At 39.8% G+C, this 16930-nt stretch overlaps 1 protein-coding gene across 38 annotated transcripts in view; it reads right to left on the bottom strand.

Moving 5' to 3' along the window:
• The window catches only part of PTPRT (protein tyrosine phosphatase receptor type T), a 716634-nt gene that overhangs the window by 440333 nt on the left and 259371 nt on the right, over nucleotides 1-16930 (bottom strand). For 37 of the 38 annotated variants that reach the window (XM_078393145.1, XM_078393157.1, XM_078393154.1 and 34 more), the window contains exon 3: nucleotides 1692-1963. The exons of the other annotated variant lie outside the window; for it this stretch is intronic. In XM_078393145.1, coding sequence (XP_078249271.1) covers nucleotides 1692-1963 — 272 coding nt within the window. The remainder of the gene's footprint in view (nucleotides 1-1691; nucleotides 1964-16930) is intronic. 38 annotated transcript variants of the gene reach the window in all.

Genomic DNA, 16930 nt, shown 5'->3' with positions numbered 1-16930 from the left:
AAAAAGAGAACCCTTTTAATTTCAACAGCCAATGACTTCACTCAGATGATACTGGCTGCCATTATCTCCATCGGTGGTCGAATGTGGGTTAAACAATATGTTAGATTAATTGTGTGAATATGATTAATATGTTCATTTTCTATTGAAATCAACCACAAACAACCTTTGAAATGCATAAAGCAACTAACAGACTGGACACTTGTCAAGATTATGGCATGGAAAGATTGGAAAGGAAATTAAACTCCATATTCTACCTCCACAATCAAAAAGCAACACTGGATTTATATGATTTTATATGGTTTTATCTCTTTAAACAAGTTTGTAAGCAGTCTTAAGCACTATCTTTTAGTGGACAGAGTATAAATGTAAATACTAGTACTACTAATAATAATTTATTTACTTATTTAACAAAACTGCTCACATTAATTGAATACATGCATTTAATACCACTTTTTAATAATAACCAGATGTTATTAAATGAATTCTGACTAATGCCAAACCTTTCCAGAGTTTTCTAGGTATAGAGCAGTGGTCCCCAACCTTGGGCCTCCAGATGTTCTTGGACTTCAACTCTCAGAAATCCTGGCCAGCAGAGGCCACCAGAAGGCTTCTGAGAGTTGTAGTCCAAGAACATCTGGAGGCCCAAGGTTGGGGACCACTGGTATAGAGTACTCAGAAATGTTTACCATTCCCTTCTTCCAAGGGCACTCCGGGATTGGGCACCTTGCCCAAGAGAATGCAGTTTGGCTCTTCTCCTTGGGAGGCAGACACTGAGCAATCCAGCCAGCTAACGTTCAGCCTTATAGTTTTCCCTATTAAAATTTCTCCATATTGTATCTCTCCTCATTCCTTACAATATAAATGCAATTCACTATTTGGTGTGGGGCTACAACTTACTGTAGAAGCTTTGCTTAAACACTTTCATTCACAGAATCTGTGCCTTCCAGGCCACTTGACTGATTCATGTAATATAGTGGTTCTAAAATTTGTCCCAATGCAACTGTTTTGGCTGTGCAAAGCGGGACACATGTCACAGAAATAAGGGGACCCAACTTAACAGGCCACCCATTTGTGGCCAGAGTGGCAGCTTGGGCGATGAGGGAAGCCACATGGTGCTAACTGCACAGCTTGCTGGAGTGTGTATCGGGGGGCCATGACACAGCAGCCTCCCATTGGTCAGCTTTTTGGCTTAAAACTGGAGCCACTGTGGCCCCCCAGCCGGTTTGTGGCTCATTGGCCTTAAAGTTGTATCCTTTCCTTCCAGAAATGTGCCCGTGTGTTTAATTATGGTTAGACATGTTATACACCCCATGCTTGCTCAGCCCTAGGCCAACAATATAATTTTGAGTGTTTATTTCCCCCCCCCCGCCCAGACACTTGAAGCTACATATAATTCTGCTTGCAAGCTTATTCCTAATATATATTTCAGCTCTAACATTTTGCCTCTTTACAAAAACAGACATATGGGGTGGGGAGTAGGAACTCTGCTTTTAACCATCGCAGATTGATTCATTGTATGACTGTCTTTTACTGAGAAACAGGAGTGTTATTGTGCATGGAGGAAGTTCTCTTTAACACCTTGGGGGAAAGAGCAAAGTGGTTATCAATAAAGAATTACCAACGCACTGGAACCAAACAGCATCAATGGAACAACTGAGTGAGTAGGAGGGATGGGGAAATCTTAAACGCACCTGATAAAAATGTGGCCAGAATGTGCTGATAGCAAGTTCTGCCTTCACCCAACCTTCTGTAACAATCCCAGAGACATTCCAGACAGGATTGCCTTGAGGTCCACCATTAACTTTCACATAAACATTCAATGATCCAGGGCTGGAGCGGTCTCGGCTGGATAAGTAGTAATGGAAGTCAATGCAGTGTGTATCATTCTCTTTCAATGTTGGTAAAAGCAAGTGAGCTTTTTGTCCAGAAGCCCTCCCAGAGCTATTCACCATCATGAAGGAGCCTAGAGATAAAAGAGAGGCAAGAAAGGGAGACAACAGAATGGAATATAAGGACGGTGTTCACTTTTACTCCCCTCAAAACAATTCTATGATGAGGACCAATATTTCTAAACAATCTGCCCAGCAATCAGAAACAAAACAGGTATGCATCTCAAAGAATTCAAGCCTATTATTTTATGCCGGCACTTATCTAAAAAGACAAGACATCAAAATTACACGAGTGACAAATAAATTTGCACCCACCATCTATAGCATCAGTTAAAGAAGGTTATTTATTACTATTTTCAATTTTCTACCCCAGATTTTAAATTGGCTGACAGTAAAATATTCACATCAAACATGAAAAGCATACACATTTCTTCCTCGTTCCACTAAACTCTTATCAAGGGACCAGAGCTTCCCATTTGCATATATAAGCATATTAAGCTTGCTACCTTTATACAGTTCGAAAGCATGTAAAAATGTGAGTAGATAAATAGGTACCACCATGGTGGGAAGGTAACAGCATTCCATGACTAATCGCGCTGGCCACATGACCATGGACACTGTCTTCGGACAAACGCTGGCTCTACGGCTTGGAAACGGGGATGAGCACCATGCCCTAGAGTCAGACATGACTGGACTAAATGTCAAGGGGAACCTTTACCTTTACCTTTACCTTACCTTTATATTAGCTCCGAAATCATTGACAACAATGAATTATTGAAAAAGTACTGCCTTCTCCATCACGCAATAATAAAAGAAAGCACAGGAAACCCTAGTAACATAACATGATAAATTCATTTGAACTTCTTCCCCTGTGACTGTACTAATAATATACAGCAGTAGTAAATTAATGCATTCCTACATAAATTACATTACAAATAATGAGATCATTAAATTAATTGTATTTAAAGTGTTGGAGTTTTGTTTGAAACCTCAGGTATTATCTGCAGTTTGTGCAACTGGGAGGCAGTTTTCTGGGATGAGGTGACTGTATATCTATCTAGCACTAACCAATTGTTCATTCCAGCATTTGGATTCAAAGAGAGCTCCACTCTCTATTGAGCGTGGTTTTCCTCTCTCTTTCCTCATCTGACCTCAGTTGTTTGTTTGCTCTTGATCTGTTTAGTTGGTTGCTAAGTTTGTGTGCAGTAAAAAAAACAGCATATGTAAGCCTGTAATTTCAAGTATCTGTAAGTAAAGAAACATTTTTATTTTTTCTCTACTATAAATGTCTCAGAGTAAGTTACTGAGACTTTAAGTGTCAGTTAATGAGAAAGGGGTGGACTGTGCTGAACTTGCAGCCATTCCTCTCTGTGAGGCTGTACTTCTGCTGTATAGCAAAAAAGAATTTTAGCGGAAATTCAAAACTCCTCAACATAAAGAACACGCTCCGTGGATGTGTGCACATATGGCTTCAGGAAAACTAGCAAAAATAATGAGAGATGTGAGAGGGGACTGGAAGAAGGAGGAATCTTTTCATTGCAGCAGTCAGGCATAGTAATTTTTAATCAAATGCAGCCCTCCTGACATTCTGAGTTCCATGCTGCTTGCCAAGTCATGCTACAAATGTATTTCTCTGCTGCCTCTCTTGCAGTTCACAGAAGATTGAGTTTGGCAAGGCTTGCCTCACTTCTAACCTACTGAAGTTTGCTTTCTTTTGTTTTGTGTGCCATATTGCAGAAGTGTGACAGACACCCGGATGAGCCAGATACTCATTCTGATCAATTCTGCTCAGTGAGCAGCCATATGCATTATAGTTAGAGGAAAAGACACTGGCAGCCTTTGCCTAGAGCATCCCCCCCCCCACTACACTTGGTGTACAAGTCTCAAAACACAGACAATGTATGTGTGTTAACTGCGCCTGTGCAGATGCAGATGCATCCTATGTGTAGGCGTGAGTGGGTGGGTGGGTGTAAGTCAACCTATATTCTGTTCGATCTGCCCAATGCAAAATGCATGATCCCTGCTAAGGCATTAAATTAAGCCTGCAAGCAGATGGAGCTATGACTTTTGCAGGAATGTGGGGGCTTCACAAGTCCCACCTCCAACATCTGCCTCATTCAAGTGTCAATCACATTTGGTTGAGCATGTTTATAGCACTTCTGTGATTAACAGCCCTGCCACAAAAGGGCTTCTGATCATGGAAGAGTGTGTTCAGCACAATGCATTTGCAAATGCCTCTCTGTCCATGAAATGGACAAAGAATTGATTGACACCAAGGTGGAGACGACATTACAGGTGAGACCTGGCATACATCTCTCACCGCAGGAATGAAGTCAGGCAGAAACTAATTAGGATGCAATCAGGAGTACTGAGGACTGCAGATAGTGGTGGCGGGCTCTCTCCTCTGCCATTTAGAACTAAACTGTGGTACTTTGAACCAGTGTCCATCTTGCTCAGATGTCCTACCCATGGTTTGCTCAATGAGTGTGGTAGCTAAAGGGAAACAAGAATGTCACCAAAAAAATTGCTTTGTCCGCTCTGGCTACTTTCAAACATGGAAGAGGAGGTGTGCCTGTGTTACCTTCCATGAAACAGGCTATCAAAGTCTGAAAAAGAACGAGGGAAATCTAAACACCCTGGACCAGGTGAACCTGTGTGGACCACCATGTTCAAAAAGTTTCACAGTTTCAGAGAATACCCCCCCACACACACACACACACAAAAAACCCCTCCAGCAATCTGTCACTCCTTTCTGAAGAAAGTTCTTTGCTACATTTTTCCTGTCCATTTGCTAGCAGGCACAAACATTTTCATTCAGGCAAGTCTTTAAAATATAAGCTGATCTATTACCAAAGCACTTTAATGCTAGTTGTTGCTTTTGATCTCTTTCTGTTTCTCCTTTTAAAATTGATTGGATGTTTTTATGATGATTTTAAATTTTTAATCAGAGTTTTACATTGTTCAATCCTCAGCATCTCTGCGTAGGGATAGGGATCACTGTCAGCCGAAGTTGAAAATGTTAGGCTACATGGATCAATGTTCTTCATATATTCCTGTTGTTCTTCTTGCCAGTTGTCATGATCACTGTTTATGGTGGAAAGGCAGGAAGTAAAGAAAGCAAAAGACCCAGGCCTATCCGTATATCCAGTGAGGCATTGTGGATAGATTGATGGACTAGGACTCAAGTGACCTGAGTCCAAATCATTGTTTGACCATGAGAGTGTATTGGCTGTGTGTGAGAGACACCAGTAAAGCCAATCCTTAATTATCTTGCTTGGCCTGAAAACACTATTAGGTTCATAAGAAGTTGGTTCTGACATGATGGGCTATAACTCATGTTATTCCTAAGCACTATTTTCTGAGCACATGTATAAAATTGATCCAGAAATGTTAAATATGCATAGAGGTTGGAACTACCGCAAACAGTACTGATATACATTCATCCAACACAGATACATTGCCTTAATGTGTTGAATAAATGAGTGAGTGCACAAGCCTCTTACATCGTAGCCCTGGTTTATTAAAAAAAAAACACAAAATAAAACAACTTGTTTTACTTTGGCCAAAATCATTCCTTACTGGTGTAAATTTTATAGTCAGATTGCCACAAATTAAGAAATTAGAGTAGGTGTTCGTTGTTGTGTGGCATGTTTTCATTGTTCAGGTACAAAAACAAATGCATACATTAACTTCTGAATCATACAACTGCATTTATTATTATCCCCCCCCCCTTAGATTATTCATTCAACTGGCCATATTGTCATTTGCTGTTTACATCTGAAAATCTGTAAACACACCAAGGCTGTGGGCAGTATAATCCCAAAGCTGAGAAGAATATACATTTTGCATGCTTTAAAAGATCAAGCTTTTGGTACTTATTAATGTAGACACAGGGGTACATAATCATCAAACAGATTGGATACCAGTTCAGATGAATTAAATGTGCTTTGATCAACAGGTTAACATAATTGATACCTTGCTGTGGCTACCAGTTTCCTGATGATTTTTTTAAAAAATACTCAGACAAATCCAGATTAAAAAAGAGCAAGATATTTTTTGTAATCCTCTAAAATGACAGGGAGCATGAAATGGTGTTCACATTGCTACATTTATTGAGTATATCACTAAAACTGGGGAATTAAAGCATGGAGTGCTCCCTAGATACCCATACATTTCATTCCCTCTCCACTCCTTGGTGCATAATGATGCCTTGATAAGCCTCCTATTATTTATGCATCTGCAACATATATCCTCTTTTCAGAGCTGAAACTGCACTTGGTAGCAGATGGTGTCTATTGTGTTTACACATCAGCACTTTATGATTGCATTTTCTCACGTCTACAGTAAAAAAGAAAGCCATAATTGAGTTTTTAATGGCTTTGCACATTGTTCATTAAGATTACATGACAGTGTTCCTACAGATGACAGCTGAAGAAATGAGCCACCAAGAAGAACTTCTCGCAAACAGCTCAGACTGATTGCAGTTGACACAGCTTCAGCATCACCTTTCAGCTGCCGTACTACCTTGAAGTTAAATTATGGAAGACTCCATAAAAGCAAATACACACTTTAAAGTACAGACGCTAAATCAGGGCACCAAAAATATTTTAGCTACTTAAAAGTGATTATGACCAAACAGGAGAAACTATAAGAGGGACAAGAGGTCTGAAGATAGGGATAGGATTTTCAAAATTAAAGGATTTCCGGCAATGAATTTATTATGGCAATGAAAGTTCTCAAGCCAGCAGGAAGTAGAACTGCCCCCCTCAACTCCATGCCTTTGTCATATTCCATTGATAAGAAAAGTGTCTCGCTAGCTTGATGCACTGTGGAATATTCCGTAAGACCCACAACGGTGAACAGAAGAACAAGTCCCAATAGAGGCTACCTCCTTACAGGGTAGAAGATGAGGGAGGGCAAAGAAGGCAGTGGAACAGCATGGAGGTCTGGAGCTCCTCTACCTCCTGCTGGTTCAAGGGCTTCGGCCTACATAATTTGATATGTGGGGTTATCACCAGATAGGATCCTTCCACACCCTCATACATTTTGCAAGTATCTCAGCACTGCAGTAAAGGCTGGGTGCACAAATGGCTTCAGACATCGTCAGTAAACAATACAACGTAATGATTGAGGCCTGGAATTTCTGGTTTAAATCCCGATGTCCTGCTATGCAGCCTGAAATACAATCTTACGAGTTTTTAGTCAATAGAAATTCCAGCTAATAAGTGTATATGACATATTTGTTTTTATGTGTTGGTTTCCTTCCTCATTATTCACCTGTTTATAAGAATGCACACACATGAGAAGTAAAATTTATTTGAGGGATGAAGAATTGTGTCCTCTTTGCCATCCACTCACAAACCGTGAAAATAGGAACATGGCACCCCAAGGGATTTATGGGATAGTGAAGCAAGGGGGGGCAAAGAATGGCAACTTTGCTGGCAACTATTTTACCCCTAACTGAGCTCCAGGCTACTTTTGGATGCCTTTCTTTATGTAACTTGTTATTTTTCCTCAACTTTTGACAGGGAGCTATTTTCTCCCATTCTTAGAGTAATCGTGTCTGTCCTGAAGACAGATCAGAGAGAAGACGTTAAGTGGGAATCAGTGCTTCCTGCCTCCACTTGGGTGTCTTCTCTCTGGACAACAAATTGCTGTCAAGTTTGATACTTATTATAGATCCTATTATAGATATAGTTTGACACTCATTATAGATCCTACCCTATGACCTGCTGAAAGCAATTTCCTCTGTACATCTTCTACTTCTCCAAACAGTAGGAATGGATGGCTTCTACAATTTTAGTTTTTCTTATTTTCTAACTTTTCCTGCATTCACATTATTCCGTCTCATTTCTGCTTAAAATTGCATTTTAAAAAGCCACAAGGACATCAGTTTAGACTTTTCTATGCATTTTTCCAAACATGCATTTTTACATGCACTTCTGCTATATGCAAATATCATTAGATATTTTTAATCTAGTACTGTATATGCATTTTTTCTATGTTTCTTTACTTAATGAATTTTTGTCTTTCCCTAATACAGTATATCTATGTTTGTGTAGACGGTTCCCCAATATTCATGTTTCCCTGCATTTAAAAAATTCAAATGCAAATACCGGAGAACAATTGTGTTGCAATTTGCACAATAATTTAGGAAAGGCTAAGTGGTAAGTGCATGAGCAAGATGAACAAAATTCTGCACCAATATTAAACACTACACTAGTTTACTTACTGGAAATGTCTTTGCATAATTTGACCCATTGTTTAGAATCACCAGGATAGTTAGTTTTGGTTAGGTATCATTCTAGATTGATTGAACCACTGAAAAACGTGGTTTTTATTTATTGCTGTTTCAGTTGAGCAAAACCTCTGTTTTTGTTTTGTTTTATTGCAAAACTGCAGGGAAATTGTTTGATGTTGAGTTAGGATGATATTCCCATAAACCCTTAAGGAATTGATTTATGTGTAGTTGTTTTTAAAGACATTGGCTGAAATCTTGTTGTGTATATTAATCCATATACAGCGGATAACATCATCAGCCATAGTGATTTTTCTGATACAAAATATTTCAGATTTCTCCCCTAAAGGTGCTTATGCTTCCATGGAATTCCTTTCATTGCCAGAAAGCTGTTCTTTGCCAGGACAGGAGGGCTAACTCTTTCATTACTGAAAATTGCCACTAATAAAGTCACACACACACACACCCCACTTCATGGATTGCTCCCTTGTCATGGTGAAGGGGCTTGAGTAATTCAGAGAAGCTATAGGCTATGCTATGCAGGGACACCCAAGATGGACAGGTCATAGTGGAGAGTTCTGACTAAACGTGATTCACCTAGAGCAGGAAATGGCAAGACACTCCAGTATCTTTGCCAAGAAAACCCCATGAACAGAAACAAAAGGCTAAAAGATATGACACTGGAAGACGAGTCCCTCAGGTTGGAAGGCATCCAACATGTTACTGAGGAAGAGTGGAGGACAAGGACAAATAGCTCCAGAGCTAATGAAGTGGTTGGTCCAAAGCCGAAAGGACACTCAACTGCAGACGTGCCTGGAACTGAAAGGAAAGTCCGATGCTGCAAAGAAAAATACTGCATAGGAACCTGGAATGTAAAATCTATTAACCTTGGTAAGCTAGATGTGGTCAAACAGGAGATGGCAAGAAGAAACATTGACATCCTGGGCGTCAGTGAACTAAAATGAAAGGGAATGGGCGAATTCAAATCAGACAACTATCATATCTACTATTGCGGGCAACAATTGTGTAGAAGAAATGGAGTAGCCCTCATAGTCAACAAAAGAGTGGGAAAAGCTGTACTGGGATATAATCTCAAAAATGATAGAATGATTTCAATATGAAGATCATGGCCACTGGTTCCATCACCTCCTGGCAAATAGAAGGGGAAGATATAGAGGTGGTGACAGATTTTACTTCCTTGGGATCCATGATGGTGACAGTAGCCACGAAATTAAAAGATGCCTGCTTCTTGTGAGGAAAGTGATGAGAAACCCTAGACAGCATCTTAAAAAGCAGAGACATCACCTTGCTGACAAAGGTCTGCATAGTCAAAGCTATGGTGTTTCCAGTAGCGATGTATGGAAGTGAGAGCTGGACCATAAAGAAGGCAGACCACTAAAGAACTGATGTTTTTGAATTGGGGTGCTGGAGGAGACTCTTGAGAGTCCCCTGGACTGCAAAGAGAACAAACCTATCCATTCTGAAGGAAATCAACCCTGAGTGCTCACTGGAAGGACAGATCCTGAAACTGAGGCTCCAATACTTTGGCCATCTCATGAAAAGAGAAGACTCCCTGGAAAAGATCCTGATGTTGGGAAAGTATGAAGGCAAGAGGAGAAGGGGGCAACAGAGGACAAGATGGATGGACAGTGTGATCGAAGCTACCAACATGAATTTGACCAAACTCTGGGAGGCAGTGGAAGACAGGAGGGTCTGGCGTGCTCTGGTTCATGGGGTCACAAAGAGTCGGACATGACTTAACAACTAAACAACAACAAAAAAGTATTGTAGACCCTCTTTGTATAAGGGTAGTAGAGGCAACTTATTTATGTGCATAGGCAATGGGATACACCAATTCTCTCTATCTTCCCCATGACCAGGAAAGTTTAACAACTAAGCAACAACAACAAAATCATCCCATCAGCAGTGATTTTCAGTAATTACATCAAAGGAAGTTCTGAGGGGATGCAATCTTTGTTTGTTTTACTCTTACACAGTGAACGGGAAACCTCTTTTGGAGAAAGACTGTGCATTTTGTGAGTGGCTTTTCCACATTTTTGTACCAGAAAAAGTGAGCACTATTGCCTTGTTCCGTAAACTAATAAAAGTAGCAGCATGAAATGATTTATTACTGTCTTTGTGATCATATAACCTGTTGCCTTGTTGCTTGCTATGTGTGTGTTCAATGTGATAAAAGGAACAGGCAAGGTTTTGGGGCAAGATTCTTATACCAAGTATATTTTGCACAAATTTGAAAAGCCATGACGAAAGAACCCACAACTCTTTGGTGTCCCACTCTTGTACCAAAAAACTACCATCCATCAAGGAGGCAGGAATATCGTTCAGGAACTGATGACTTAAGTCATGAGGGTTTGTAATTATTCCATAGTTGGAGGCCTTCCAGAGACAGAGAATGATAATTTTACAAAAGAAAAATAATACATTTTTTTTCTTTTCTTGTTTTTTGAACTGCTGGAGAAGAAACGTGTGGACAATAACTGGTAGAGGGACACCAGCTGTGTGAATGGTGGAGACATAAAATAATGCCTCCCACACGTTTGTAGAAACATTTAGATAGTTGCATATGGTGATTACAAAACTGCTGGATTTTGCAGCAGTTTGCACATTCAATTGTATCCTTTTCAAAATGAGTTGCTTCCTGAACTACTATTCCCTGGGCCACACGGAATACTTGAAGGAAGGAATTCAAGCTTTCCCACAGCTTCATAATTACAACACACAGATGTTCATTGGAGATACCCTTGATTGAGCAACAGCTGATTGCAGACATTTTCTGTGGCTTCCCAGGCCTGGGCACTGGTCAATTACAGGTATTATCAAGCTAGATGCTGGTTTTAAAAGGCCTCCAACAGCTAAATAAAGGCATTGTTAAATCATCAGCATCCTTCACTGATGTCTTCCAACCAACTAATAATTTGAGACCAAATGGAAGAATAAATGTGTTCTGATAGGAAGGTGGTCTGTGTTACACAGCAGGAAAAGGTAAGCTTAGCACAGGCAAACAGAGGATGGCAACAGGCACGACCCCAGCAAGGATGACGGCCCACACCAGGAGAAAGAAAATCTTAAAAAATAAGAGTTTCTTATGATTTCTCCCCCACCACTACCATGTGTAGAACGTTGCATTTATCCCTGTTAAATTTCATTCTGTTCTTTTCTGCCTGGATGCTCAGTCCTCTCAATATCTTTTTGAATTTTGTTTCTGTCTTCCAAGGTATTGGCTATTCTACCCAATTTTGTGTCATCTGTACATTTGGTCAGCATTCCCTGTAGCCCCTCTCCACGTCAATAATAAAAATGGTGAAGAACACCAGGGTCAGTTCCGGGTTTTGTGGCTACCCCATTTGTTACTTCCTCCCAGTTTGAGAAGGAGTCATTTATAAGCACTTTCTGAGTACGATTCTGAGCCTGGATACCTAGGTTTTTGCTTTGCATGTCTCCCGTTAACTTCAGATCATTTTCAGCTTTTGCCCTTCTAATGCCATTCCTGCAATTCTTTGTACTCTTCCTTTACGGCTTGGCCTTACTTTTTTTTAAAAAAAAAAAAATCAGGTCTTGTACGTAGTTCAGCATCATTTTTTTCCCACCATATAAAAAGAGTGAAACTTGGAACTTTATCTCTGCTTCTTTACTGTTACAACAAATATGCACCTGGGTTGTCTATGTATCATATACTCCTTCCCCTTTTTTGAGCTAGATGTTTCAAGACTAAGTCCCAATAATGAAATTGTTTCAATGGATCTGAAAGTGCTAGAAAATGCTAGACTCTTTTAGATGTGCAGGCTAGGGGTTCAAATATTTGCTTATTTAATTCTCGCAGATGAGAATGGAAGATTTCAAAAGTTTTTTGCCCACTGGACAAGATTTCAAGAGCTTCTGCACATTTTCACAATTAGGATCTTTTTCAGGAGGAAAAATTGAAGAAATGGTTTTTTGTTAATGTTTTGCACAAAAAAACTTTGTATTTTGCCTCAAATGCATTCCAGCACAGAATTCTCTCTCTCGCTCGCTCGCTCGCTGGCTCTCTCTCTCTCTCTCTCCTCCAATCTCTGTGTTGAAAACACAAGGCTATTTTAAACAACATTGCTGACCAAAAAGCCATTAGTCTTTTCATTCTCATGTAGGAGCAAACCCACATAGTTGACAGTACAGTTTAGTTTAGTTTTTAAATCGGATTCCATGTTACAGCAACTACACTGACTGCTGATGCATTTCCAGGCACAAATCAAAGTGCTGGCTTTTACCTATAAAGCCCTAAATAGCTTGGATCCAGGCTGTTCCAATAACTGTGTCTCTCTTTATAAGTCTGCTCAGGTGTTAAGACCATCAGTGGAGGCCTTTCTCTCAATCCCATCACCTTCACAGGTGTGTTGTTGGGGACATGGGAAAGGGTCTTCTCTGTCCCTGCCCCCAGACTTTGGAACTCCCTCCCACTGGAAGCCTGGCTAGCCCCATCTTTCCTGTACTTCTGCAAACAGCCAAAGACCTTTCTCTTCAGGCAGGCTTTCCCTATGTGATTGGCTGTCTTAGAGAGGTTTTTTAATCGATGGTTATACCTTATTGCTTTTAAATGTGTTTTTAGTACTGATTTTGCCTCTCAATTCTTAGAGTGGTATTTGTTTGAGTCTTTTTAATTTTTTGTGTACTTAGTTCTTAGGTACTGTCATTTAATGATGCTAGCTGCCCTGGGTCCCTTTTAAGGAGAAAGGTGGAGTTAAAATATATTAAATTAAATAAATAAATAAATAAATAATTGAGATATACTTTTTTTTAAGAATGAGTATACTCACGACTTGCCTGGCACTAGCAGATTTTTATTGGCCCTTGCAATTGCCTCTCCTTCTTCACCTCCCCTCCATACTCTTCCTAGTACCCTACTTTACCTTTCCCTCCAGTATCTGTTCATTTGGCTCCCTGTTCCACTAAGGATATTCTGGCTACCATCGGTCCTCCTCATGCCAGGCCTTCACATTATCAACCATTTGATCCTGGAAGATGCTATTAGCCATTGACAAATTTGCAGTTGGCCTCATAACTGGATGATTAGAATTTTCCCCCATTGGTGTGAAATGTGTGTATAATGTTGACTATGGAACCTGGAGGACTGTTGGTTAATTATAAGCTTCTGGCAACAATCTAATTAGCCATCAGTAACTAATAAAAGCAGTGAACCCAACAAAGTTTCAGATAACACAAGAAGTGCTTTGAAGCGAATAAGCAAAAGACCCCTTTTAATGTCTTTAATTTTAGTCTGAAGTAGGAATATTAGAGTATTCTCACTAAGAAACAGATGAAATGTCAGGATGGGAATGCAGGTATGTCTAAAGCATACATTTCCATGAAGAGAAGATACATGGGTTGCTGGTTCCATAAAGAAAAGATGCATGGGTTGCTGAACAAAAAAATATGGGTACAAAGGGATAAGCAATATTTCAGCAATTCCTGCACCCTCTGAATTGTCATACAGTTCACTCAGGGGAAAAGATCTATCACATACAGAACCATCCCTAAATCAAATACTGACTAAGGTTATTGGTAGCCAGGGATTTTCTTTAGGATCCCTATTTCTCTGAACTGCCAAAGATTATTAAACAGGTATTTGGCAAGGGACGTGACTTGAGACAGATATTTTAACAATGAAGACATGATTGTTTATTTTCCCAGCTTCGCATTAATTTCAGATGGTGTGAGGTTGACAAGAGGGATGACAAAGCCCTGTCAACGGGCTGTCATGCTTCTCCCCAAGGCCACTGGAGTTTTCAACATCAAGTTCACCCATGGATTGCATGGAAGAAAATGATTATTTCAAAAGACATGCCAGAGATCGATCAGTTGGGCAAAGGCAATGAATCGGAGGAAGGACAAAACAGAAGTAGAGAAAGACGACCCCTAGGGGAAGACAGGGGAAGGGAGAAGGAGGAGATAAAAGGAGAGGAAAAGGCAGGAAATGAGAACGTTGAGGATATAAAAACAGAAAAGAGGAGAGTTAGAAGGACGTGGTGGAAGAAAAGGTAGTGGAAGCCCATCTGGTACAGACAGTGGCTCAAGAAAAAGAAAAGGCTATTGAAAAATGGGAAGAGAATATAAAGGAAGACCCCTGGGCATGAAAATTAGTAACATTTTGAGTCCCTAAGTAATTGAGGCGGTTACCTGGCCCAGACCCAAGAAAGGGTTTGTCAGATCAGTAACTGTGGTGGTAACCTGGCCCAAAACAAAAAAAAGGGGCTGTCAAACACTCCCACCTCAAGAAACATCAATGGAGAAGAGGGAGGAATCAACACACTATACCCAGTGGGGTTGTATATGCCATTCCTGTTTTTGCACCCTTTGTCTCAGCTACATAAATTAATACCAGGGATCTCTGAGCAGGGCTAGGAAAGAATGCTGCTTGAACCTGTGGAGATTTGCTGCTAATCAGAGTTGGGAGTATTGGGCTAGATGGAGCCAGGATCTAACGCAAAAGATAGTTTCCTATGTATATACATAGAAAGCATGTTCTATATACATCTGTACGAGCAAATGAAGATAAAAATAGACGGATGAACAACCAAGTGACAATTGAATAAACATTTATAGTCATTTCTCCTGGTGTGTAGGACTATGTAGGTATACTTTGTTGTGCAGGAGAGGGAGTAGTATCCAGCCACTGTGTCAAAATTTTAGATGCATGAAAATGTTTTGAAGTGTTGTTGCCTGTTCCCTAAAGTGCTGTTCCATCAGGTTCTCTCTAAATGAAGAGCTCTGCTATTAAGAATTCTGCTGCACTATTATCTTTTTAGAATACAAATTTTTCAAAAACATAAAATCTATCTAAGTGCACCATCAGGGAGTTGATGTGGTGCATGAGAAACATTTTATGTCAAAATGCATACCAAGAGTGCCACCTCTGTGCCATTTTCGTAACATTTCAGTGGACCTACTAAAACAACAACAACAACAACTCTGGTATATATAATATTTCTGTTTTTAACTTTGGACCATATGTTCACTTTGCTGTTGACAGAAAACTGCACGACACTTCACAGAGAGATAGTAACAAGATTCTTCTTCAGCTGCATAAAATATTTCAATTCCATACATCCTCAATGGTATCTAGCCGAGGGCTCAGTTGACAATTGAGATAAGCAGGTTTAGTGAGCTTCTAAAATCTGTTTTATAATGTTTATGTATATGTAATTTTAAAAAAACACACATTTGTGTATATAATTTTACATTTTTACTTAGCATGTTCAAATCATTTTTGTATTTAATTATTTTTTGTAAACCACCTTGGATGTCCACAAGGGAAGCAAGGGTATATAGAACATAAAGAAGCCAAAGAAAAAACACACAAGTTTAGTTAGCCAAAATCCAGTTGGGTTGCCCTGAGAGTGTGAGAAGAGACTGAATCACAACAGTTTTAAAATAATGGCTAAATAATGGCTGTCTTTCTTTCAAACTTTTAGACAATCAGTTTCCCCCTAACTATTAAAATATTAACTACTGTTGTCAAGTTGTGTAATTGAGCAATGGTGAGCGAGATCCACCCAAAGGCATGCTTAGTCATATCAAAAGCTCAAAGGTTGCTGCTCACCCCTGTGTAGTCAAGAGGAAATCAAGCAGGCATTCCTTGCACAACATTTGCTTCTTCTGCTTTCACAAAATGGATTTTGACACCCAGGAGCCCTACTCTTCAACTGTTACCTCCTACAATCTGTGAATCAAAACTAATTTGACAGATGCATCCATTTATTCCACTTCCATTTATCTACTGGAATATGACACTTCCTTCTCCGCATGCCTTTATGCGCACTTACAGAAGACAAGCGCCTTGCACAGTATATGTTCAATCAGTAATTAATTTCTACTTTTCTCATTATGTTAGAAAACCTCTGTTATTTACTAGACAATTAACTTTTACTAATGCTTTTTGTCATGCTGCATTTGGAGAAAAACTAGTATTCAATTAAAATGCAAAAAAGGGGCTTTTTAATATTGTTTTCATTGTAAAATAAAATTAACTTAAATTAGTTGGATAGACAAATAAGGTGGCAAATTGAAAGTGGATCTACATCTAAATTTGTTCTGCTAATCCAAAATTATGGAGCAATAATGAAGGCATGAGCTCTGCTGCTCAAAGGAAAGGAGAGCACTGATATACTGAGAGGGAAGAAAGTTTCCACACCTCCATCCAGGATGGGATTTGATTATTTTGGGAAACTCTTTTTTTTTTCAAAGAAAGGTTGACCAGAATCCAGCTGCTCTGGCATAAATCTCACCAGAGGATCAGTGCTACTTAAGGAGCTGAGGCTTGTATTCTTTGTTGGGTGCCAAGTAAAGAGACTGGAAAAATGATCAGGAAACAATCCGTAATTCCTTAACTAGCAGTAATAGGTGCAATTTACACTGTTGTGTGTAAATTGCACCTATTGCTGCTAGTTAATGAGAGTGAAAGAGGAGAGTGCAAAAAACGGTCTGAAACTCAACTTCAAAAAAACTAAGATCATGGCCACTGGTCCCATCACCTCCTGGGAAATAGAAGGGGAAGATATGGAGGCAGTGACAGATTTTATTTTCCTGGGCTCCATGATCACTGCAGATGGAGACAGCAGCCCCGAAATTAAAAGACGCCTGCTTCTTGGGAGGAAAGCGATGACAAATCTTGACAGCATCTTAAAAAGCAGAGACATCACCTTGCCAACAAAAGTCCGAATAGTTAAAGCTATGGTTTTTCCTGTCGTGATGTATGGAAGTGAGAGCTGGACCATAAAGAAAGCAGACCGCCGAAGAATTGATGCCTTTG

Source organism: Pogona vitticeps, chromosome 4, assembly GCF_051106095.1.
Source record: "Pogona vitticeps strain Pit_001003342236 chromosome 4, PviZW2.1, whole genome shotgun sequence".
Taxonomy (NCBI): Eukaryota; Metazoa; Chordata; class Lepidosauria; order Squamata; family Agamidae; genus Pogona; species Pogona vitticeps.
Note: the sequence above shows the minus strand (reverse complement) of the source record. Positions and strands in the feature narration are given on the sequence as shown.